A 24,296-nucleotide genomic window follows, 5' to 3' on the forward strand; every position below is an offset into this window, starting at 1 on the left:
CTTCAAATCTCTCTTCCTGGACTGGGTGTGCAGAATATGAAGACTTGCTGTGCTCTTTGGGATGAGGTAGTAGATTGTATAGTTTTAGGGTCATACCCGATCTTGGAGATAACTATACAGTCTACTGTCTTTCCCACGGTGTTGCTGTTCTCGTCCGATATCAGCCGACCCAGGCTCATTTTGTGCAAGTGACCCAAAAAACCCAAAGTTTCCAAAGATACACTGTAAACATATGAGAGAATGGGCAGTTGGGACCCTTTCTGTGTGGACTTGTAAACCTTGCCTGCTTCTGGGGAAAAATGTTCACTTCCTAGTCTCTTGGATGCGATTCTTCTGTGATATTTAGAGGAATCGTCTATCACTTTGAAAATGTGCGGTTTCGTTCTTTCTGTCCTTTGCTTTCTGGAACCATTAAAAGATTCCCATCGATGTTCCCTTTCCTTCTGGCAGCTTCCCAAGTAGGTAGCTTATTTACAAGATGGAGAACAAGTGGTTTGCCATTACTGATGTATACTGCTAAAACATTCTTAGCTGCATTTGCCCCGCAGATCCCTTGGCTCTCTGAACCCGGAGTAGAGAGCGTCCTATGAATACAGAACACCGCTCTCTATCCTGGTTGGATTCTGTAATTCCTCACATTGATCTCTAGGAGGCTTTACAGAATCGGCCTAACTTCTTAATACTGGCCTCTCTTCATCAGGTTCTTGTGGTTCTGATGAGACCAGTCTATCCAGGACTTGCTTGCAAGCCCCTCGCCCCTGCTTTACTATCGTAAGCTGTCAGTGTGCCCATGCTGGGATGAGGTAGTAAGTTGTATTGTTGTGGGGTAGGGATTTCTTTTGCCCCAATTAGCGATAACTATACAATTTACTACTTTCCCCAGTGTGTGGAACGATCACTGGGTCCTAGTGTAACCGAGTGACCTAGAGACGCAATCCGGTAGAAACCGCGAGGGTCCTCTCTCCTTTCTCCCAAGTTGTCCGGAAGGGTTTAGGACTCAGTAATTGCTCTGGACTCCAGGAGCGAGTGACCAGAGGGAATTGCTGATCAGAGAGAAACAGATGGGGTTCCGCTGGTGGCCCAAGCTACCCTTTATCCCTGCAGCCAGGCTCCTTGGGAGAGAGGCGATAGAAAAGTCGGCCCATCTGTGGGTGGGTTGAGTAACGGCCCCTCTCCCCCGGGAAGGTGGAGCGATAGGTGGTTGTATCTTCTGCCGGACTGCGGTGTGGCCAGACCGTTTGCCGCCCAGTCGTGACCGACGCCTTAGCCGATTTCGGTCTGACACGCTTTCCGTCTCTCCGGTTAAGATCGAACTCCCCGGCCCGACAACTACCCGTCGGCCGCATCTTCGGCCGAAGGCACCTCGGCCGGTCCCAAGCAGACCCACGTCACCCTGGAAACCTCTCAGCAGCAACCACCGCCGTCCATGGGTGAGCTTCCCCAAGAGCTACAGGTTCCCCCGGGAGCGGAAGCCTCTACGCAACTGCTGATGCCCGTGGAGCAAGAGGATCTGGGACCCGGGAGACCAAGCGGAGAGACAGAGGCCACGCAGATGGAGCTGTCACCAGCGCCCACTATAAGTAAGTGGAATTTTTTTCAGGGGGCACAGCTGCCGCAGCTGTTCCGAAGTTTCTGTGGCGTTAAATTTTCCAACGTTACTGAACCTTCAGAAACTCAGGAAATGACTTTCGTGCGGAAAGTCGAAGTTGGCCGTATCTTTCCGTAGTGTGCGGCTCTCTTTGAAAGGCACCCTGCCGGTTCTGCCGAGATTTCCTCACTCTCGAATTTTCACGTAACCTACCAAAATGTTTCTGATGTTGGCCTGACGGATCTTCCTCGGATTTTCCCCAGCCTCCTTATCCCCAGAGAGAGCCGAGGACTCGGATGCTCTGACCGCCGTGAGCAGCCAGCTGGAGGGTTCACCCATGGACACTAGCAGCTTGGCGTCTTGCAACCTAGAGGAGGGGGTCGGGGACGGCGCGGGGGCCGGCAGCGTGGAACAGCCTGGGGTGGACACCACCGCTCCGGTGGACCCCGCCCAGGCAGGTGCCGAGCCTCAGGGAAGCAACGATGGGCCTGTGGATTCCACCCAGCCAGGAGAGGACAGGTCAGTCCAAAAAGAAAGCGTTGGCCAAGTGGAAAGAGCCGGGCCTGAGAGTCAGAGGACTTGGGTTCTAATCCCGGCTCTGCCACGTATCTGCTGGGTGACCTTGGGCAAGTCACTAGACCTCTCTGTGCCTCGGTTACCTCATTCTAAAACACAGGGATTCAGTTCCACTCCCTCCCACTTAAATTGTGATTCTAATGTGGGACAGGGACCGTGTCCCATCTGCTTAACTCGTATCTACCCCAGCACTTAGAACAGTGCTGGGGAGATAGTAAGCGCTGAATAAGTACCGTAAGAAGCACCACGGGGTGCGGAAGGCTGTTTTTCAGTCTCTGCTGGGGAGCCCCCTGCTAGAACCATTGTGACCCATTTTCTTTTTCTTTTTCTCCAAGCTCTCCCCCAGCCTCTTCCTCTGAGAGCTCCTCCACCAGGGATTCTGCCGTAGCCATTTCTGGAGCAGATTCCAGAGGGATCCTGGAGGAACCTTTGCCCTCAACAAGCAGTGAAGAAGATGACCCTCTCGCAGGTGTGATTCATAGCCAGGTCTGCTACCCAGCCAAGCTTCGTGCCTGGTTGGGGTCGATTCATGGAGGTCGTGTTCTGGCCTTGGACAGTGGGGGCTTCCAGCATCTGTTGTCAATGCTAATCTCTGCCCTTGGGGCAAACTTTTTTTCTATCTCTTCCTTTCTTTCCCCGCCCCCCGGTAGGCATCAACCTCCCCGAGGGAGTAGACCCGTCCTTTCTGGCCGCGCTGCCTGACGACATCCGCCGGGAAGTCCTGCAGAACCAGCTGGGGATCCGCCCACCGGCACGGGCTGCTCCCACGACCCCTACCCCGGCTCCCCCAGTGGTGGGTAACCCTGGGGTGACCGAAGTGAGCCCCGAGTTCTTAGCGGCCCTTCCCCCGGCAATTCAAGAGGAGGTAGGTTTGGGTGTCGAGGCGGTCCTGGGGGCCTTAGTCTTCGCCGCAGGGCTCTCCTGGGGCCGCCGGAGTGTCCCGGCCGCTTCCCGGTCATCTCGTCGTCGTATCTCTCCACCAGGTGTTGGCCCAGCAGAGAGCGGAACAGCAAAGGAGAGAGCTGGCCCAGAGTGCCAGCTCTGACACTCCCATGGACCCAGTGACCTTCATCCAGACCCTGCCCTCGGATCTGCGGCGCAGCGTGCTGGAGGACATGGAGGACAGCGTTCTGGCAGTTATGCCCCCGGATATCGCTGCCGAGGCCCAGGCTCTTAGGCGGGAGCAGGAAGCCAGGCAAAGACAGCTCATGCACGAGAGGTTGTTCGGGCACAGCAGCACCTCCGCGCTCTCGGCCATCCTTCGGAGCCCGGGTACGTGAATCCGCTTGGATCGAAGAGACCACGCACACGTACTCGCTCACGCTCGTTTCCGTGGTCCACGGGGTAGGAATATTCTCTGAGGCCTAGTTTTGTGAGCGAGGCCCCGGGCCCATCTGCCTTGGCCCAGCCGAACGACCCTGCCCCTCGCCCTTGACTCTTCTCTGTCCTCTTCTCGTTCCTTGCAGCCTTCACGAGTCGCCTGAGTGGCAATCGAGGAGTCCAGTACACACGTCTTGCCGTGCAAAGGGGTGGCACTTTCCAGATGGGCGGGAGCAGCAGCCACAACAGGTACCACCCTCAGCTTTTGACTTCGGAGCAGGGCGGGGAGACTAGGAGCATAAGCAAAGCCCGTTCCCGTTTCTTGATCGAGACCCTCGAGTTCGACGTCGAACCCTTTTCCCCCCACCGGTAACGGAGACGCAGATCCGCCTTCCTCTAAAATCGCGGTAGAAGGAACCGTTAATCCTGGGCAGCTAAAAGTAAGATGGGAAGCGACAGGGGAGGAGGAGCTCCAGGAAATAATAAAGGAACACCAGTCTGTAGGAGAGAAAGTTCACGATGCTAGGCACCGCTTCCCCTCATACTAGTCATTCTCTCCTGAAGCGTGGGAGTTGCATTCTTGAAAAATCTTGGGTGAGGTAGAAACGACGCAGACGGACGCCATGTGCGTCTGTAGAACCGACTTCTGATTTGACTCGCCCATTGTCCAGGAGCATTCCTTCCCAGATTTCCCGGCAATCTTCCACCCCGCGAGGAAATGGAGGGTGGGTTGGGGGTTTTTTCCCTTTTTTTGGTTTAGCTCTAGACGGTTACCGTGTCAAAGAACAGGCTTACTGATTCTGCTCTGCCCGCAGGCCCTCTGGCAGCAACGTGGACAGCCTCCTGCGTCTCAGGGGGCGGCTGCTTCTGGACCACGAGGCCTTGTCGTGTCTCCTGGTTCTTCTCTTCGTGGACGAACCCAAGCTCAACACCAGCCGCCTGCATAGGGTCCTGCGCAACCTCTGCTACCATGCCCAGACCCGCCACTGGGTCATCCGGAGCCTGCTGTCCATCCTGCAGCGCAGCAGTGAGAGCGAGCTCTGCATCGAGACCCCCAAGTCCTCGGTGGCCGAGGAGAAGGGCAAGCGTTCGGCCAAAGGCTGCGCCGCGGGCGGCCACGAGAACAGGCCCCTCGATTTGCTGCACAAGATGGAGTCCAAGAGCTCCAACCAACTCTCTTGGCTCTCCGTGTCCATGGATGCCGCCCTCGGCTGCCGGACTAACATTTTCCAGATCCAGCGATCTGGGGGGCGCAAGCACACGGAGAAGCACGCCGGTTGTGGCGCCACCGTTCACATCCACCCTCAGGCAGCCCCCGTTGTCTGCCGACACGTCCTAGATACGTTAATACAGTTAGCCAAGGTGAGGATCCAGGGGCTGGGGGCCCAAACGCAGTTCTTGCCTCCCTTACGGCTCCCAGCTGGAGCCGGGAGGTGTAAGGTAGGTGCCGGTGGTACGCGCGCGTTCTGGCCGAGGGTCATGCCGTCGCAGCTTTCTGGCCTGCTGCCTCCACTTCCGCCTCCGTACTTACCCGGCCCGGCCGCCCGCCGCACCTTGGCCGGATGTGAGGCGGGGATGCTTTAGGGGGGCACCTGAGAGATGTTATCTTCCCCGGAGGATCTCTCCGTCAAGCGACCTCAACGTGGTTTCAAGGGAAATGGTCCTGGGCGTTGCCCTTCGTCGAGGTTCTCCTTACGGGCCGATCCACCCACTTTCGTGTTCTTTCAAAGCTCCCGGAACTCTCAGTAGAGAATGCCTTTGCATTGTGCCCGGTTTACGGGGCGGAGGTGAGGGGGGAGGGCAGGGAGGGTCAACCGCCCCAGGTGCCGCCAGTCCTAAATTTTAAGACTCCCCGGCCCTCGTGAAGTCAGGGCCCGGCTCAGCGTCGGGGCGTGGGCCGCGTCAGCTCTTCCGGGGAGCGGAGCTCGGGGCGACGGCTGGCCCGGGGCTCACTCCTTGCTTCCTCCCGCAGGTGTTCCCCAGCCACTTCACCCAGCAGCGGACCAAAGAAACAAACTGTGAGAGCGACCGGGAGAGGAGCACCAAACAGTCGTGTAGCCCCTGCCCTGGGCAGTCCACGAGCAGTGGCATCTCCACTGACTTCTGGGACTTGTTAGTCAAACTGGACAACATGAACGTCAGCCGGAAAGGCAAGAACTCCATTAAATCGGTGCCGGTGAGCGCCAGCGGCGAAGGGGAGAGCTCCCAGTACAGCCTCGAGGCGTCGCCGCTGGGGCAGCTCATGAACATGTTGTCTCACCCCGTCATCCGGCGCAGCTCCCTCCTGACGGAGAAGCTCCTAAGACTCCTCTCGCTCATCTCCATCGCTCTGCCGGAGAACAAAGGGACGGAAGCGCCGGCCAATCACGGCGCCGCCGCCCCCGCTCCCGCCGCTGCTCCCTCTGTCGCCTCTGCCGCCGCCCCCGCCCCCTCCTCGGCCACCACCCCCGCTCCCGCTCCCGTCCTGGCAGCGGCGACCGCCGTTGCGGCCATCGCGACGACCGCCGTCGCGGCCATCGCCACGGCCGCCGCTTCTACCGCGGTGACGACCACCGTCAACGCCACTGCTACTTTACCGAGTAAGTCGGGATTGGAGGCTCCCGGGCGGCGGATTATCGAGGGGGCCGGGGAGGTTCCTGGTCTCTCCCTTCGTCCAGGGTGAAGAGGACCATCCAGTTAGGCCTTCTTTTTGGAGGTGGAGAATTCTGCTTAAGCTCTTACGTCCCTCCTCCTCCTCTTGCTGCCCGCACCCCCTCCTGCAGTGTTTCTCCAGTGGAGGAAAGGCGCTACGTATATCCCGGGTAGAAGGGGTCCTTGGCCTTACCCTCTTCTCTTCCAACTCGAGGTTTCGGTCTGACTCGCTTTCGGCGACACCGCTTTCTGTGTCTTTTTTCCAGCTTCCACCAAGAGCAGTAAATCTCCAGCGAAAGCCAGCGAAGGTGGAGGTGGTGGTGGAGCGGACAACAAGATGGTGGCTTCGGGCCTGACCGAAAACCAGCTGCAGCTGTCTGTGGAGGTGAGGCTTTGCTCTTCGCGGGTCCCGCCTGAAGCACGCCTCGCCCCCACCGCCGCTTCTAAGATTGGAACCAACCTCATTATTTCTTCTCTTCCTCCCAAGGTGTTGACCTCTCACTCTTGTTCAGAAGAAGGTCTGGAAGATGCAGCCAATGTTTTACTGCAGCTTTCTAGGGGTGATCCGGGAACCCGGGACACTGTACTCAAGCTGCTATTGAATGGAGCCCGGCAGCTGGGATACACCCTCTGCAAGCAGATAGGTAATGAAGGTTGGGGGGTCCGGGGCTACCTTCCCTCCTGCTCCCGACCCCACCTCTAAAAATCCAGAGTAGATTCGACGGCAGGAGAGGTGCTACGGGGTCGGCCGCTTGGATTTCAGGCTCGAGGGTGGTTCTGCTTAGTCTTACGGCTTTGGTGCGCCAGGGTTACAAAGTGGCTCCTGCCCCACTTTGTATTTGGGGAAGCCGTAACCTTATCTTTGGTTTAGTAGACCAAAGCTTCTTGCGGGGATGGGATCTCCTCCCTCCCCTGTAGCCTCCCAAGTGTTCAGTACAGTCCTCCACACATGGTGGTGCTCGGTAAATCCTCCTGGCTGGTTCACTGTCCCTCTGTAAATTTGTGCGCCTATTTGTAATTTATGTGTAATATTGCTATTTTCCCCCCTCGAGACTGTAAGCTCGTTGTGGGCAGGGAATGTGCCTGCTATATCGTACTTTCCCCAGTGCTCGGCGCACTGTTCTGCACACAGTAAGTGTTGAGTAAATACGACTGACTAAATGCAGAGCCAACCGTTTATCACATCAGTGTGGATTGGATGCCTAGAGGCCTGCAGCATTAGTGACTTCCAGTTTCACCTTGAGTTTTTGAACTTTGAACAGACAACCTGGTGAACTTGTGGCAGCTGGAGAACCCTGGAGGAAAGCAAGATAAATCTGTCCTGTATTCCTGTTTTTCTAAGAGTGCCCTGCCTATGCCCGCAGTCCGGGTTGGAGGCACACCAGCGGGCTAAGCGCGTGTGAGCCAGTTTGATCGTGAACAGGGCAGCTGTTTCCATTTTACAGTCAGCCTCTTCCGTTTTCAGGTTTCACAGGCATTTTGCCCCTCTCTTTACACCTAGTGAGTAGAGTTTGAAGTGTCTTCTGGTTCCTTTGCCTTGCCCCCAGGTACCCTTTTAGCTGAGCTTCGTGAGTACAACCTGGAACAGCAGAGGCGGGCTCAGTGTGAGACTCTGTCTCCAGATGGCCTGCCAGAGGAACAGCCACAGACCACCAAGTTGAAAGGCAAAATGCAGAGCAGGTGGGTGGCTTGGTTGCTCGGGAGACGGCCAAGGGGAACGCTACGGAACCTATCCTCGGAATAACCATTGAGAAGGGTCCTTTCTAGGAGCCCGATCCACTGAAAGACAACTCTTCCACAGAGCACTTTCTCGCATCCGGTTTGCTAACTTGACTAAAAAATTAACTCAGTCAACTCAGTGACCTATGTTTCTCAGGAGAAGAAAACCTTCTGCATCTTCTGTTTCCTTTCCCTTCCTCTCCCCCCCCCCCCAAAATATGGTGGGCAGTGCTGTCAGTTGAGGGCTGCTGTTTTTGCATTGTTTTCCCCTTCACTAGAAGCACCCACAAGCTCACATATACTCGCCCTCTGTAGCGTCATGTCAGTGGCCGAAGGCTTTGCATTGTTTGCTTGTGATTCGAAGCGACAGTCTTACCTGAGTTCTCGCTCCGCGGTCCAGGTTCGACACAGCTGAGAACGTGGTGATCGTGGCATCTCAGAAACGCCCGCTTGGCGGCCGGGAGCTGCAGTTGCCCTCCATGTCGATGCTGACGTCCAAGACCTCGACCCAGAAGTTCTTCCTGAGGGTCTTACAAGTTATCATCCAGCTCCGAGATGACACTCGCAGAGCGAACAAGAAGGCCAAGCAGACAGGCAGGCTAGGTATGGAGCGGTTCGTTCTTGGGAGCCAAGTAGCTCCTTGTCTCGATGAATCGGTGGGGCAGCCGGTTTTGTCTCTCTCAAAACTGAATTTCTCACCCTGAGAAATTAGTTTTTGTCGAGTCCTGTGCTAAACTAAGCACCGGGGTTAGATGTACGCTAACCAGGCCCTGCACAGTCCTACATGGGCCTTACCACCCAACATTACCAACTAAAATGTTGGTAGTTACTGTGCAGTTTCCTTGCCCACACTGGGTTGGGGCTGGGGATCCTTGGTTGTGTTGGGGGAGTGAGTGAAATTTCTCCATATGGTCAGCCTTACTGAACGAGGAGTGGACCTCCAGAAAGGAATTTGGCTATATGAGAACCCTGGATCGCCCCTGGTTGGAAAATAGCTATTACCTCGAATCAGTTCAGCTCCCAAGTACACTCTTAAAGCGATTAGAATAATGTGGCTAAATTCTCCCTAACAGCATCCCCTGGCCTCCCGCTTGGAGTCCGAGAGCTCCATCGGCTTCCCCTGTCCAAGTCGATGCCCAGAGCTTCAACCCGGCCCCCGTGACTCCGTATCCCCCGTGATGGTTTTCTTCTGAAAATGTTTTTTGGGGTAGAACTTGGTTATAGAGCTCTACTAACCTTACTGAACCCTTAAGTGATGCACACTGGGACTGGTGAGCGCCTAAGGCCCCCAGGCTAAAAATCTTTGCGGTCCTGGGAGCCGCACAGGTGGAGTTGAGTGACTTCAGCATAGACTCCCGTGCACGCTCATCCTTCGAAACCGTTGTCCGACCCGGAGCTGGCTGTGACCGCTCGGCGGAGGCTGGCACAGAGATGGCGCGTGCTCCGAGGGGAAGAGGGGAGTGAGTCGGAAAAAAACCCCATCTCTAACGCAGAAGGCGATTGAATACCAGCCTGCCTTACCTTTTATTTCCATCCCCTTTCCTCCTTCCAGGTACTTCCAGTCTGGGCTCGGCTAGCAGCATCCAGGCAGCTGTTCGGCAGCTGGAGGCTGAGGCTGATGCCATTATACAAATGGTACGTGAGGGTCAAAGGGCGCGGAGACAGCAGCAAGCAGCAACGGTTAGCATGATGCCTGTGGCGCTTGCAGGCCACTCATTCATTTATTTACTTTAATTTCCTCATTCACATGTTTTTCTTTTTCACATTGCGCGCTTGACCGAAGGATTTGGAATTTGTTTCTGGGGAGTCGGGCGGGGGTGTCTGTCTGCATTTGTTCTGGTGGAAAAAAACACCTCGATCCTTTAGCTGTCATTTTGCGAGCCGCTCTATTCTGAGTCGTGAGAGCCTGGCCCCGTTAGTCTGTTGGAGAAGGGAAGTGCGTTGTGATCTGTTAAGGCGGTTGTGTGTGGGACACGAAAAGGTAAGCTGGAGTTCGAGGGAGACAGAACAGAGTTGCCAGTGTCGGAATTGGGCCGGTGTCCCGAAAGAAGCACCTCGACGCAGTATGCACAGGATCAGATTGCCAGGGGATTTCTTTGCAGTGCGGTTGGAGGTCAGGACCTCAGTTTTTCTTATCAACAGAAACCATCCTCTTTTTAATGGAGCGTGAGAGCCAAAGAAGAAAGCGTAGGCCTTGTTCCCCATCCGGGGATTTGCCTGCATTTCGAGATAATGATCTCGGTTGAGCTTCCGGAAGCAGCTTACTAGTCAGCCCCGTGACTTGGGGGGTAGAGACAGCTTTCTGGAAGAACCCTCCTACGCTCTCATCTAAATCAGAGACATCGTGGAGATGGAAGGGAAGAAGCCTGTGATCGAGACCCGTCAACCTCCCAAACTGATTTCCTTCGATCTTCCTACTGTCCTGTCCTTTCCTTTTTATCTTCTCATTATTCTCGAGAACGTGTTGTCGTACTGCATGATCTTTCTCATTTCACCGAATGAGAAAGGCGAGCTGATCCAAAAGTCATATACATTGAGCTTCTGGCTGGCTTCACTGTGCGTCCATCTCTGTGCCTCTTTGTCTCTTTCTCTCCTTCCTTTTTTTTTTTAAAAAAAAAAAGAAGAAACAGACCATGATTTCATCAAGTTTCCGCTTTCACTAAGTTGCATGTCTAACGGTTGGCAGAATTAAACGTGCTTGTTGTTCAGTAGTGCTTTGGTAGAAGAGGACTTGATGCCTGTGACCTGACACAGAAGGAAACGGAGAGGGCCCTGCATCACGGTTGCTTGCCGGGCCATTTCCCCGATGCAGCATGTGGATAAGCTTTTCCTTAGAAAGAGGTCGGGGTGGGCTCTTGAGAACTCCAGGAAATGGTTTTGGCAAAACATAGGAAAGATAGGAGAGAGCATCCCACTTCTCCGCTTTTTGTCCGTCTTCTCCGAGGGCGATGGAACTGTGGGGATTTTCAAACTCGGCTTGAGATTACCCGTCAGCACTGTCGAGCTGATGCCTTTCCGGGGAGGAAAGTAAATTTTTCTTTGTCAGCTTGCCCCCACCGGAGAGAGTGCTTGGGAGAAGCAGAGAACAGACGTTCCTTTGACCATGTCTCTGTTTTGTCCAGACGGAGTCAGGCCAGTCGGAAGCTTCCGCGCGGAGAGATGAGTCCCCCATGGACGTGGATCAGCCGTCGCCAGCCACGCAGGATACCCAGTCGGTCGGTCAGTACCAAACCGTGTTCTCCGTGGTGACTGTACCGTGGTCCACCTTAGCTAGGAGGAAAGAACCGGAGCAGTTCAGAAGTGAGGAGTTGGAGATGGACCCGTTAGGACTCCACAGGCTGCTTTTATGGGAGAGCCCACGGGGGTGTTTTAACAGTGAGCGTCGATTTAAAAACCGGGCTGTCATATAACAACTGGCCACCTCCCCGGCTACCCCCTTGGCTTGTCCCGGAGCCCTAGGTGAAGCACTACGGCGATAAAAGCCATGGCGTGTAAGCTTTAGAGGAGCAGCCTAGCTCAGTGGAAAAGGCCTGGGCTTGGGAGTCAGAGGTTATGGGTTCAAATCCCCACTCTGCCACTTATCAGCCGTGTGACTGTGGGCAAGTCACTTAACTTCTCTGTGCCTCAGTGACCTTATCTGTAAAATGGGGATTAAGACTGTGAGCCTCATGTGGGACAACCTGATTACCCTGTATCTACTCCAGGGCTTAGAACAGTGCGCTGCACATAATAAGCGCTTAACAAATACCAATAATTATTATTATTAAGCTCGTAGCAGGCAGGGACCATGTCTCCCAACTCTTACTGTACTCCAGCAATTAGTACAGTGCGGTGCGCACGGTAAGCCTTCAGTAGATACATTTAAAAATTCCCCCTTCATTCTTGCTGGGGATAGGCTAAAGTTCCGACGTCCTCTGCAGGTGGACCCAGCTCTCAGATGCCACGCTGTCTGAGAGCCTGTTGAGTCTGGGGAAGGAGACAGGTCGTGCGGAGTGATGGTGGTGTGGCTTTAGGTGGAGACCGTGAGTCAAATCCCGAGTTCTGGAAGAGGAGCCGAGACAGGCGATGACTACATTCATTCTTCTCCCCCCCAGGCTCGGAAGGATCTCAACAAGGTGAAAAGGAAAAGGAGGAGAGGCCGCCAGACCTCCCTCTGCTGAGTGAACAGTTAAGCCTGGATGAGCTGTGGGACATGTTGGGCGAGTGCTTGAAGGAACTGGAGGAGTCGCATGACCAGCATGCCGTGTTAGGTGAGTGGTAGCCAAAGAGCTGCAGGCCCCCCTGGCCAGTCTGAAGGACCCCTCTCCCCTCAACCCCTCCAGCAGACACCAGTTGGACTGACTGATTTCTGACGGTGGTTTTTTTTCTCCCCTCTCCTTCATTCAGTGCTGCAGCCCGCTGTCGAGGCCTTCTTTTTGGTCCATGCCACGGAACGGGAGAGCAAGCCGCCTATCCGGGACACACGGGAGAGCCAGTTGGCCCACATCAAGGATGAACCCCCTCCGCTCTCTCCTGCTCCCTTAACCCCGGCCACCCCTTCCTCTCTGGACCCGTTCTTCTCGCGGGAACCCTCTTCTATGCATATCTCCTCCAGCCTGCCTCCTGATACACAGAAGTTCCTTCGCTTTGCAGGTGAGGGTTTTTTCTAGGCTAGCTGCCCATCCAGAGCCGTGCTGTTTCTCTATATCAAGAGCCGGGTTCTGACAAAGGGGAAGCATCCTCCTGGTCAGAGTGGTTTTTCTGTAGTCTTTCGTTCCCCTAGCGAATGCGAGGTGATTGGGGGCTTTACCGATATTTGAGGGGGGTTTTGGTGGGAACGCTACTGTAAGAAGATAGTGAAGAGGGATGTATAAAGGGAAGGGACAAAAAGAGGTGTCTGAGGTATTCCAGCTCTGTGGTGATTGGCCCTAGAACACCTGTAGGCCTAAGAGAATCAGTCAATTAGTGGTATATACTAGCGTTTAATGTATTAAGCGTTTGGGAGGGTACAATACAATAGAGCTGATACGTGAGCACAGAATCCTTGCCGTAGAAAAGCTTACAATTTAAAAGAGGCCTGGAATGGAGACGAACCTGGCAGTGATCACATTCTGGATGTTTAAACCTGCAGCTGAATTGAATGAATTTCACCAGAGGGTTAGAGCAAGTGGAAAAGAAAAAAATTAGTTCCCAAAGACCAGGTCAGAGTCACAAATCCTCTAAACTCAACCAATCACCCCCCTTTTTTGTATGTGTACGCCTTGGGAGCTGTTTCAGGAGATGTTACCCAGGGAGGCAGGTCATTGTCAGTAAACCGAAGGAACAATGAACGATGCTCACTTCCCACCTTCCTCTTCTGCCCACAGAGACTCATCGCACTGTGTTAAATCAGATCCTGCGTCAGTCCACCACCCACTTGGCAGATGGGCCCTTCGCCGTCCTTGTGGACTACATCCGGGTCCTCGACTTCGATGTCAAGCGCAAGTACGTTCCCGGGGAGGAGGCTGCGTCGTAATATCGATGGCAATGGTAGTAATGATGATAATAGTATGCGTTAAGCGCTTACTGTGTGCCAAGCTCTGTACTGAGGACTGGGGAGTACTCGGGTACAGCGGTAAAGTCCCCGTCCCTCATGGGGCTCGCAGTCTGAGTAGGAGAAAGAAAACAGGTATTTAAGCCCCGTTGTGCGGGTGAGGAAACTCAGGCCCAGGGAAGTTGTGACCTGCCCGTAGGCAGTGCACAGAACCAGAATTAGAACCCAGGCCCTCTAAGAGAGTCGCCCAAGTGAGCAGATGTGGATTGGCCTCCAGTTGTCTCTAGGTCAAGGAACTTGCAGAAGGAGGCTTAGGCTTAAGGTCAGAGGATAAGTTGGCTTCTTTCAGACTCCAGCTTCACTTTCAGAAAGGAGTATATGACCGTTTGGAGGATGTCCTGATGAGAAGAGCTTGGGTTGGTAGGTGTGGAAGAACACAAAGAACTAGCCATCTTTGTCTCATCTCATTATTGCAAGGAGGTCTGCTTTAAGAGGAGGTCCCAAATGTACCCTCAGGTTGTAACCTGACTGGGACGGTGCTGTCGTCTTCATCTTTCCTCCCACCTCAGATCTACTTAACCAGATCCGAAGGCTTCCTTTGAAGGAAACTTCGGCACTGAGGTGTATTAAACTCTCCAGATGGGAAAAGGAGTGTGCTAAGGTGATGGCTTTGGTAGCCCCTCCTTGGACTCCTCCTCCGAAAGCTAGAGGGGCTTCCTCCAAGGTTTTCCTCCCGATCTGTGGTGGCGATCCCAAATGGAAAAAGGCCACCCTTTTGTCAGCACACCCTTGCCCCACCTACAGGGCCTGAGAGCCCAGTTTGATTCCCGAGTGGGTAAAGATAAACAGATTTTAGGTGTCAGACATATCCAGGATTTTGGCCTCGGGGAAGCCTGCCCCTGGCTTGCTTGATCCCAGAAGTAGATGTGGTTTTCTCTTTGATCAGTCATCTCTTCCGTGTCCCTGTCATCTCTTCTATGACAGTCAGTGAGTCATCTCTTCCCTGTCCCTCCTAGAATACTCAGTTTCCACTCACCGGGAGGGTCCTCAAAGTGGCCCATGGTGACCGTCTCTGCCTTCCATGTTCCTCCTAGGGTTGGCCAACAGCGTGAAAGCGTCGTTCAGCGTTGGCCTGCCGGTTTATATCAGTGGGATGACTTCAGTAGGTGGAGGTTCTCAGACAAGGACTGACTGAGAAGCCAGAGAAGCAGTGTGGCTCAGTGGCAAGAGCCTGGCCTTGGGAGTCAGGTCATGGATTCGAATCCCTACTCTGCAACTTGTCAGCTGTGTGACTGTGGGCAAGTCACTTCACTTCTCTGTGCCTCAGTTACCTCATCTGTAAAATGGAGATTAAAACTGTGAGCCCCACGTGGGACAACCTGATGACCCTGTATCTCCCCCAGCACTTAGAACCGTGCTCTGCACATAGTAAGCGCATAACAAATACCAGCATTATCATTATTATTAAGGCTGACTTTCTCTTACAAACTACTGAGAACTGCAGAAGTCTTCCTCATGCTCCCAGAGACACCGCTTTCTTCTATCGAGTGTAATTTCTCCCTTTTCCTGTCCTTCCCTGCAGATATTTCCGCCAAGAGCTAGAACGTCTGGATGAGGGCCTCCGGAAAGAGGATATGGCCGTGCACGTCCGCCGGGATCACGTGTTCGAAGACTCCTACCGTGAGCTGCACCGCAAATCCCCCGAGGAAATGAAGAATCGATTGTAAGGGTCTGACGGGCCGTGAGTCTAAAATGGGAGGTTGGATGCTATCGGGGGTCATCGGTGGTTAGGCACGTTTGCCACGCGGGCTCATTCGAACAGTGAGATGACGTAGCTCCGTGCAGCGTGGGCCTCCCTTGGTGTCTTTAACCTCAGGAAAAGAGTCTGTGCAAAGTGCGATTTGTATTTCTTCAGTATTTGGAATTTTCTGATTGCTAGAGCACTGGCTTTGTACTTTAGCTCTACAGAGTATTTGACACCTATGTCTAACGGGCAGGCCAGGAACGGTTAGAAAAGCTTATCGAGCCTCTGAGATGACCTTAAGGAGATCCTTGTTTTGGCATCTGGTCGTGTTGTGTGTTCCCCCCCCCCCCCCCCCCGCAATAGCTCCCTCGCAACTGCCTAAGCACTAGGATAGAAGCGGACACAGTCTCAAGTGGGGTTGGGGAGGAGTTCTGTTGGAGAGTGACGTGGGTTACCGAAACGGATAGAGTTGCTAAAATCTTCCCTTGGAAGTTTTTTTTGTTTTTGTCTGTTTTTTCAGTTTGTCAGGGCAGCCATAACAGTGAACTAACTGGCTGGCTTGGCCCCGAAGGGAAGTAAATGCCCGTCGCCGGTCTTTTTGACCAGCAGAGCTAACCGTGTGTGAATTTGCCAGTAAAGTCTCTGGAAGCCCCCAGATAGTTCCTTAGATTGAGATTTCACTCTTTCTTCCCTCATAGGTATATAGTATTTGAAGGAGAAGAAGGTCAAGATGCTGGGGGGCTGCTGCGTGAGTGGTACATGATCATCTCACGGGAAATGTTTAACCCCATGTACGCCTTGTTCCGTACCTCGCCTGGTGACCGGGTCACCTACACCATCAACCCCTCCTCCCACTGCAACCCTAACCACCTCAGCTACTTCAAATTCGTTGGCCGCATCGTTGCTAAGGCAGTCTACGATAACCGGCTCCTGGAATGTTACTTCACCCGATCCTTTTACAAGCATATCTTGGGCAAATCAGTCAGGTGAGGATTTAGTCATTTCCCCCGTCCCCTTAAGTGAGGAAGGCTCCGGCTGAACTCTCGGCTCTTAAAGACGCCTGCTGGAAGGGACCGCGGGCACACGCTCTGCCAGCGCTGAGCATCTGGCTTGTCATCGCCAAACTCCCTTTCCCTCTTCAGAGCCCTACTGAGAGCTCACCTCCAAGAGGCCTTCCCAGACCGAGCTCCCTCCTTTTCCCTCTGCTCCCCCTCCGCCCTCTGCTCCTCCCCCTTCCCCTCTCCTCAGCCCCATTTCCCTCTGCTCCTCCCCTTCCCCTCATTCCTGGGCTCATTTGTATATATTTTTATTACCCTATTTATTTTGTTAATGAGGTGTCCATCCCCTTGATTCTACTTATCGTGATTATGTTGTCTTGTTTTTGTCCACCCGTCTCCCCCGATTAGACTGTGAGCCCGTCATTGGGCAGGGATTGTCTCTATCTGTTGCCCGATTGTCCATTCCAAGTGTGTAGTCCAGTGCTCTGCACATAGTAAGCTCTCAATAAATACTATTGAATCTGCAGGTACACAGATATGGAGAGTGAAGACTACCACTTTTACCAGGGCCTGGTTTACCTGTTGGAAAATGACGTTTCCACTCTTGGCTACGACCTCACTTTCAGCACAGAGGTATGACGGGCAGTTCTCCGAACACCATTTGACCGAACTCTAAGGGAATAGCTTGTGTCTCCTTTTATTTAGAGGGCCTTTATGGGGATGCTCAAGGTTGACATGACAGTTGGGCCAGCCCAGCCCGGCAGTTAGTTTTCCGGGGATGCCTGCTTCCCTACAAAGCATTGATCTTGGCCGCCTAAACGTGCCGTAGGTCGTGTAGACCAGATTTGGCATTCCGTATCTGAGAGTGTCCTCCCTTGGCGGTCTCATCAGCTTGGCCATGCTGAGTCCTTACACCTCATTTGTCGTCACGGGCTGAAAAGTAACTTCTTTATGATCCCTTCACCTTCGAAGTTTTCCTTGTGGAATTTGGAACGGGGAAAGGAACGTTGGGGTTTTTCTCGGCCGTCCGATGGGTTTTTTGAGGCGCGTTGGGTAGCCGATGAAGAAGGGGACTGGACCCATGTGGGTGAGAGTTTAGGCCTACAGAGGCAGTGCGCCTGCGGTGTTACCCCTTGGCTGTATGCACTCTCCTCAGTCTAGCTGCTTCAATTTACCTAGGTTCAGGAATTTGGAGTCTGTGAAGTTCGTGACCTCAAACCAAATGGAGCCAATATCTTGGTAACAGAAGAGAACAAGAAGGAGTACGTGCATCTGGTTTGCCAGATGAGAATGACAGGTATGCATAACCTTCCGGAATCTTTCCAAACAGGCTTTGAGGTAGCAAATCAACCGCAGGCACCTACTAACTCGGCCCACGCATCCTTTGCGTTTATTTTTATTAATGATAATAGTGCTTCTTTATGTCTTTCCTCAGTGTTTGTAGATCTGTAAATAGTTATTTCTGGATTCTATCATATTTCTCTGAAGCTCCTGATGAGCAGGGAAACATGTCTTGTGCTTCTCTTGCATTTCCCAAGTGCTTAGTACAGTGACCTGCACTCAGGCATTTAATAAATGCCATTAGTATTATTAGTGTTGGTATTTTTAAGTGCTTAATGTGTGCTGAGCGCTGGGCACAAACATTGGGTAGTTTTTACTGAACACTTTCTGTGCGCAGAGCCTTTTAGTAAGCACTTGGGAGAGAGTACAGTATAATAAAGCATTACAAATCGTTCATTAGTGCCCTGGCAGTTGTGTAAGGTGGTCTGACCCAAGCAGAAGGGGATTATCAGGAATGGCTTCAGGAGGAAGGTGTGGGGTTTGGAAACTGGGAGCGGCGGCTTGCAGGAAGGGTTGAGGTCATTATCGTTGTTGTTGGGAATTGGGGAGCGGAAGAAAGGATCAAAGATGTCCTCGACCTTGTGAGTTTAGATGGAAGGAATGGTGATGGTGCTGTGTAGTGATATGGATGCGTAGAAGGAGGGAGTTTTTTTTAAGTAAGTAAGATTCCCTTTTAGACTTAGGATGAAGGGGCAGAGGTTCATCCAAAGGGCGCTATCTCAGATGAGTACGAATTGTAGAGCAGGTGAGAATTTACAGATCTAGATCTGGGAATTATGCACAGAGAGCGGGTAGTTGAAGGCATAAAGGATAAAGAGAAAAGAGCAGGCAGGGCCTTTTACAGTTAAAGGGTGAGGAAAACAGCCAGCAGAGACCCGAAAGAATTTTGAGGAGGCAGTAATTGCTACTGTCACAGGCAGCTGAGCAATCAAAGTGGTCTAGATTGGATAGGGCGGCTTTAGATTTATGTAGTAAGCAGTCATTTGAGGCCCTAATGCTAGGCGTCTCCACAGAATGAGGAGGATCAAATCTGTGGGCGGTCACAGGAGCGGCAGCCCCCTCAAGGAGCTGCGGCAGGCAGGATAGGGGAAAAGAGCTGTGGGTCAGCATAGTTGATGGGGAGGTAGGGTGCTCTGGGTCAAGAAATAAGATGTGCTTTTAATCCTTACGAACTGTCGTCCCCTCCTCATTTTAAGATGTCATTGGTATTTGTGCTCCATGGTCATTTAAAGGGATGGGTGTTGTCACGGAAATAGGGAAAGAAAACCAAGCCGAAGGAGAAACTCCACTAGCTAGATCAGAGATGGTAAGATGATGTGTGGCTGCCGGTCCCTACAACTGGACTCCACGCTGCTGGGGACGCTAAAGAGAACAGCCAGGAACAGAGGAGAAAATTATGGTCTCCATTGTGCCTCCCTTCCCGCAGGAGCAATCCGCAAACAGCTAGCCGCCTTTTTGGAGGGCTTCTACGAGATCATTCCGAAGCGCCTCATCTCCATCTTCACGGAACAGGAACTGGAGCTGCTCATTTCAGGACTGCCTACGATTGACATTGATGACCTGAAATCTAACACGGAATATCACAAGTATCAGTCCAACTCCATCCAGGTGAGCTGCCCTCTTCCATTTCTCGATCCCTGTCTCTGCCCACCTCCTTTTCGAGCCGCGAAGCAACACGGATTGGAGCCGGATTCTCCGGTAGGATCGAAGGCCGCAGTAAGGTGCCCGGAAAAGGGAAGCTTGTAATATTTTAGTGTGCCACATGCGTATTGCTAGTTTTAGATCAGACAGTCTTCATTTTGGTCTCTCTGTGTATCTCTTGGTTTCTTCCTTCTTCTCACCCGCTCACTGTCAGTGATTCTCTTAGGGCCATGAGGAGGGAAGAGGGGAAGGGCGCTGAGTGAGGACACCAGACTCTTTACTGAGCAACAGATGGAAAAGATTTCCGCCTTAGAAAATGACAGTTGACTGAAAGCTTGTGGGAAACGTTTCCTCCTAAATCCTGGGCATTCTGGAGTGCAAAGGAGAAATTAAGGTTTACCCTTGGATGAGAAGGATGTTTTAGGAGCCCTCTCTGTGTTTTCACAACAAGTAATAATAATTACGGTATCCTTGTTAAGCGCTTAATGTGTGCCACGCACTGTACCGAGCACTAGGGTAAGATCATCAGATTGGTCACAGTCCCTGTCCCTCATGAGGCTCCTAGTCTAAGTAGGAGGGAGAAGAGAGGCCCAGAGAAGCGAAGTGACTTGCCCAAGGTCACCCAGCAGGCAGGTAGCAGAGGCGGGATTGGAACCCAGGCCCTCCGGCTTCCGGACCTGCACTCTTTCTACTAGACCCAAACTGCTCTTAACGCGTATTGAGAAAGTTGCTAAGGAATTAGGGAACGGCAACACAATCCCGTTGGGATACAGCATTGCATGCTGTCAGGAGAAATAGCTTGGGTTTCTGGCGGCCCCGGAATAGGCTAGTCTGCCCTAACGCGGGGTTGTGCTTTCCCTCCTACCAGATCCAGTGGTTCTGGAGAGCCCTGCGTTCCTTCGATCAGGCGGACCGCGCCAAATTCCTCCAGTTCGTCACCGGCACCTCCAAAGTGCCCCTCCAAGGTTTTGCTGCGCTAGAGGGGATGAATGGCATTCAGAAGTTCCAGATTCACCGTGACGATAGGTCTACAGACAGGTTGCCTTCAGCTCACACATGGTAAAGGCAGTCAGTGGCTCCTCTGGGCGGCCGGGCCCGACCCCGGCCGTCCTCCGGTGGTTTCAGCCCAGGGGCGGGGGTGCCGATGAGTCCCAGAACACGCACACCCTGGCCCCTGAGAGCCCCCCGGGGCGGTTCCGCCTTCCAGGTCTTTTTCCGGACGGAACCGGATTTCCTAGATGGGGGAGCGTGTGCGGGTGTTGGGGTCGGGTTGAGGTTTCAGTCGATGGGGATGAGAGGCCAGGGGAAGAACCGTTGCGGGGCGAAGGGAGGGTCATTCACTTTTCATCCTATGTTCCTTCTCCCTAGTTTTAACCAGCTGGACCTGCCGGCCTACGAGAGCTACGAGAAACTACGCCACATGCTGCTGTTGGCTATCCAAGAGTGCTCGGAGGGCTTTGGCCTGGCTTAAAAGAGCCACTGCCCCTTGTTATTTTTCTACTGTTGAACCTGGGGAGGGGGAAAAACAAAACAAAAAAAAAAAAGGAAGAAAACTCAAATAAATAAAGTAAACCAACCATGTGTGTGTCCCGCTGCCCTGCCCCTCCCCAGCGCGTCCACCCTGCCCCCACGTGAGAGAGGAGGAACCAGCCTTCACCAGGACCTGCCTGAATGAACAGTGTGCACCACAGATCCTCTTCTCAGAAGGATTTGCTGTATTGAGACTTGAAACATTTGGATAGGGGAAAAATTATATATATATACATATATATATATTTTTTTGTTCTGTTTGCATTTCTTAATTTGTGCTTGGAATGTGTTGATGTGCACATCTAATGATTCAATGAGAGGAAAATTTGGCACCGGTGTCATGGAGATGAGGTTTAAAATAAAGAGCACTCTTGATAAGAACTCATTTTTCACAATGCTATTTTTTCCAGCTTGAGTAAAACCTTGTAAATAATAATAATTAAAAAAAAACCCAGATATCTGGGGAAAAAAAAAATCAGAAAACCACTCCCCCCTGCAACAGAGGGAGTTCTCACTTGAAGGCGGTTTTCCAAGGGGACGTGGGGACTCCTAGGAGGGGCAAGATGGCCAACTCGTCTCCAGAAATCATGGGAAAATCTATCCGATAAACAGGGCATCTGCTCGTGGACAATGAAACGATTTTTAAGATTGCAGATGGGAACGGAACCAACAGAGGGAAGCAACACCTTGTATCGAAGAAAACAAAAAATGTACAAAATGTGCAGAACAAACAGCCAAGTTTTTTAGTTTGTTTTTTTGCTCTTCTATTTATTCAGTAAACCTTTTTTTTAAAAAATTGAAAATTTGGGGATTAATCAAACTGTTTGGATTTCGTGTTTTAGATTGGAAAATCATTAAAACGTTTTTTAAAAAACAAAAAGGAATTTTTGCAAGTTCTCCAACAGAAGAGCCTTCTGAAAGCCTGGGAGTGTGTGTGGATCCAATTTAACTCTCTTTTCTCTGAGCCGGTCACCTAATCAGCCTGTCTTGGCTTTTACTACTTCCAGTGCTCCTCCAGCTGAACAGGGGCTTTGTCAGTTTAGTCCTTCAAAGGAAAAAAAAATTCAATAAAGGTTTAGTTTGAAAGATACATTGATGTGTTTGGGTTTTTCTTGCGTGTGTATGTGTGTGGAGGGTTGGGGGGTGCCTATGGCTATCTTCTAATTTTGAAATGTCTTAACTCTCCCGCTCCGGTTTTAAAACGCACGCTCGTCTCTCCCTGTGAGGTGCAGATCTGAAAGAACAAGTGACATAAAGATGTACCCCAGGGTACAGCCTCGATCTGCTCCTCAAATTTGGGGGGGACGGCTGTATTTTGAGATCCCTTTCCCATAGACCTTTGTGTTATAAATTGGAATCCATTCCAAAACCTAAGGGAGAGTACTATGAAATGTCTTTATCCTCGCTAGAATATTTTGAATTAATTCAAAATTTAACTTGACAACACTGAGGAGTTATAATAGGCTGCTTAGTTGTTGCAGGACTCTGACTTTTCGGCCTTCGTGAAAAATCTGCCCAATTTAGATTATTTTCTACAGTCACTTGTATGTACTGAGTGCTTACTGTGGGCAGAGCATTGTGCTTGGGAGGGTATGACACATTTTCTGACCACAATGAGTTTATGATCTAGAAGGGGAGATGGACATCAATGTCAATAAATTTCAGATATTTATGTAGGTGCTGTGGGGATGAATAAAGGATGATGCAGAAGAGTGAGAGGAAGAAAGGGCTTAGGGGAGGCTTTTTGGAAGAGATGTGCCCCTCAAAAAGGCTTTAAAAGTGGGGAGCATCATTGTTGGATAAGAGGGAGGGTGTTCCAGGCCAGGGGCAGGATTCATTCATTCATTCAATAGTATTTACTGAGCGCTTACTATGTGCAGAGCACTGTACTAAGCGCTTGGAATGAACAAGTCGGCAACAGAGACAGTCCCTGCCGTTTGACGGGCTTACAGTCTAAGCGGGGGAGACAGACAAGAACAATGGCAATAAATAGAGTCAAGGGGAAGAACATATCGTAAAAATGGCAACTAAATAGAATCAAGGCGATGTACAATTCATTAAAATAAATAGGGTAAAGAAAATATATACAGTTGAGCAGATGAGTACAGTGCTGAGGGGACAGGAAGGGAGGGAGAAGGAGCAGAGGGAAATGGGAAAAGAGGGTTAAGCTGCGGAGAGGTGAAGGGGGTGGGTAGAGGGAGAAGGGGAGCTCAGTCTGGCAAGGCCTCTTGGAGGAGGTGAGTTTTAAGTAGGGTTTTGAAGAGGGGAAGAGAATGAGTTTGGCGGAGGTGAGGAGGGAGGGCATTCCAGGACCGCGGGAGGACGTGGCCCGGGGGTCGGCGGCGGGATAGGCGAGACCGAGGGACGGTGAGGAGGTGGGAGGCAGAGGAGCGGAGCGTGCGGGGTGGGCGGTAGAAAGAGAGAAGGGAGGAGAGGTAGGAAGGGGTAAGGTGATGTAGAGCCTTGAAGCTTAGAGTGAGGAGTTTTTGTTTGGAGCGGAGGTTGATAGGCAACCACTGGAGGTGTTTAAGAAGGGGAGTGACATGCCCAGATCGTTTCTGCGGGAAGATGAGCCGGGCAGCGGAGTGAAGAATAGACCGGAGCGGGGTGAGACAGGAGGAAGGGAGATAAGAGAGAAGGCTGACACAGTAGTCTAGCCGGGATATAACGAGAGCCCGTAGCAGTAAGGTAGCCGTTTGGGTGGAGAGGAAAGGGGGGTGAGGTCGGGGGTGAGGTAGGCTAGATGGAGGCCGAGTGAGAAGGTTGGCATTAGAGAAGCGAAGCGCGTGGACTGGGTTGCAGTAGGAGAGTCATCTTGAAAAGCCAGTAAAGCACTTCTGTAGTAGTAAAGTCCTGGGCCTCCATGCACGCCTGGGAACTGTTCTCTATCAGGGTCACCTTCAGTCATCTTTGGCATCTGTTCCCTTGAAACTGGAAAGACTTTTTGGTCCCAAAATCTCACTGAAGACTCTAACCTTAGCAGCAGCCACTGACAACCCCATCATCTACCACCAAGGAGCGTGGATTTCTCCGCTGGATTCTTAAAGCGACCCAGAACTGAGGTGAGCTAGAAGAGCAGAGATTGTCCTTTTTTCCTTTTTTTCCTTGCTTGATTCTCTTTTGCCTTCGGGTAGAGCAGGAAGTCTGGCTTCCAGTTTGCAGTGGGGAGAGAGGGAAGCACTTTGCTTCCTTCTACTCTAAATAGTGGCCAAGAATCTGGTGAGGTAGAAGAGCAGAGTTCCTCTGAGTTTAGAAAGTCTTTCTACCCTGCTAATAATTTGCCCTTTTTGGATAAAGTAGAGAAGCTGGCCTTCAGTGTGTACACGCGGAGGCCGTAGGAGAATTTAATTCTCTGCAATAATTGGGCGTAGTTCTGGGTGGGCTTTATGAATCCTAAACAATGTCAGTAGTTAGTGGATGACATTAGGTTTTACTTGTGATTTACACCTACATTGGCACTTGCAGGAAAAGGCAGTTTTGACTGTGACTGCAGGTGTACCTGACGCAGCATGGCTTAGTGGCTCAGGCTTGGGAGTCAGAGCTCGTGGGTTCGAATCCCATCTCCGCCACTTGTCAGCAGTGTGACTTCGGGCAGGTCGCTTCACTTCTCTGTGCCTCGGTTCCCTCGGTAAAATGGGGACTAAGACTGTGAGCCCCACGTGGGACAACCTCATTACCTTGGATCTACCCCAGCCC

General features: G+C 52.1%; 1 protein-coding gene and 2 non-coding genes across 9 annotated transcripts in view; all 3 read left to right on the top strand.

The window, feature by feature from the left end:
- HUWE1 (HECT, UBA and WWE domain containing E3 ubiquitin protein ligase 1) overlaps window positions 1-21,690 on the top strand; it is a 125,367-nt gene extending 103,677 nt beyond the window's left edge. For 6 of the 7 annotated variants that reach the window (XM_029068098.2, XM_029068096.2, XM_029068095.2 and 3 more), the window contains 24 exons: window positions 1,308-1,580; window positions 1,852-2,107; window positions 2,500-2,633; window positions 2,815-3,029; window positions 3,148-3,436; window positions 3,631-3,733; window positions 4,300-4,846; window positions 5,457-6,063; window positions 6,382-6,500; window positions 6,603-6,759; window positions 7,663-7,795; window positions 8,235-8,437; window positions 9,387-9,514; window positions 10,957-11,053; window positions 11,929-12,084; window positions 12,221-12,466; window positions 13,180-13,297; window positions 14,929-15,069; window positions 15,789-16,076; window positions 16,616-16,721; window positions 17,268-17,385; window positions 18,856-19,037; window positions 19,939-20,129; window positions 20,439-21,690. In XM_029068098.2, the coding sequence (XP_028923931.1) occupies window positions 1,308-1,580; window positions 1,852-2,107; window positions 2,500-2,633; window positions 2,815-3,029; window positions 3,148-3,436; window positions 3,631-3,733; window positions 4,300-4,846; window positions 5,457-6,063; window positions 6,382-6,500; window positions 6,603-6,759; window positions 7,663-7,795; window positions 8,235-8,437; window positions 9,387-9,514; window positions 10,957-11,053; window positions 11,929-12,084; window positions 12,221-12,466; window positions 13,180-13,297; window positions 14,929-15,069; window positions 15,789-16,076; window positions 16,616-16,721; window positions 17,268-17,385; window positions 18,856-19,037; window positions 19,939-20,129; window positions 20,439-20,541 (4,910 nt within the window). In that variant the 3' untranslated portion in view covers window positions 20,542-21,690. The remainder of the gene's footprint in view (window positions 1-1,307; window positions 1,581-1,851; window positions 2,108-2,499; window positions 2,634-2,814; window positions 3,030-3,147; window positions 3,437-3,630; window positions 3,734-4,299; window positions 4,847-5,456; window positions 6,064-6,381; window positions 6,501-6,602; window positions 6,760-7,662; window positions 7,796-8,234; window positions 8,438-9,386; window positions 9,515-10,956; window positions 11,054-11,928; window positions 12,085-12,220; window positions 12,467-13,179; window positions 13,298-14,928; window positions 15,070-15,788; window positions 16,077-16,615; window positions 16,722-17,267; window positions 17,386-18,855; window positions 19,038-19,938; window positions 20,130-20,438) is intronic. The other variant, XM_029068100.2, reaches the window with a different exon arrangement.
- MIRLET7F-2 (microRNA let-7f-2) lies at window positions 33-162 on the top strand. The gene has a single exon (NR_034852.1). It is a non-coding gene; the product is annotated as a microRNA let-7f-2 (primary transcript).
- Window positions 770-918, top strand: MIR98 (microRNA mir-98). Its single transcript, NR_034851.1, has one exon. It is a non-coding gene; the product is annotated as a microRNA mir-98 (primary transcript).
- Window positions 21,691-24,296: the final 2,606 nt, after the last annotated feature.

Source organism: Ornithorhynchus anatinus, chromosome 6 (genome assembly GCF_004115215.2).
Source record: "Ornithorhynchus anatinus isolate Pmale09 chromosome 6, mOrnAna1.pri.v4, whole genome shotgun sequence".
Taxonomy (NCBI): domain Eukaryota; kingdom Metazoa; phylum Chordata; class Mammalia; order Monotremata; family Ornithorhynchidae; genus Ornithorhynchus; species Ornithorhynchus anatinus.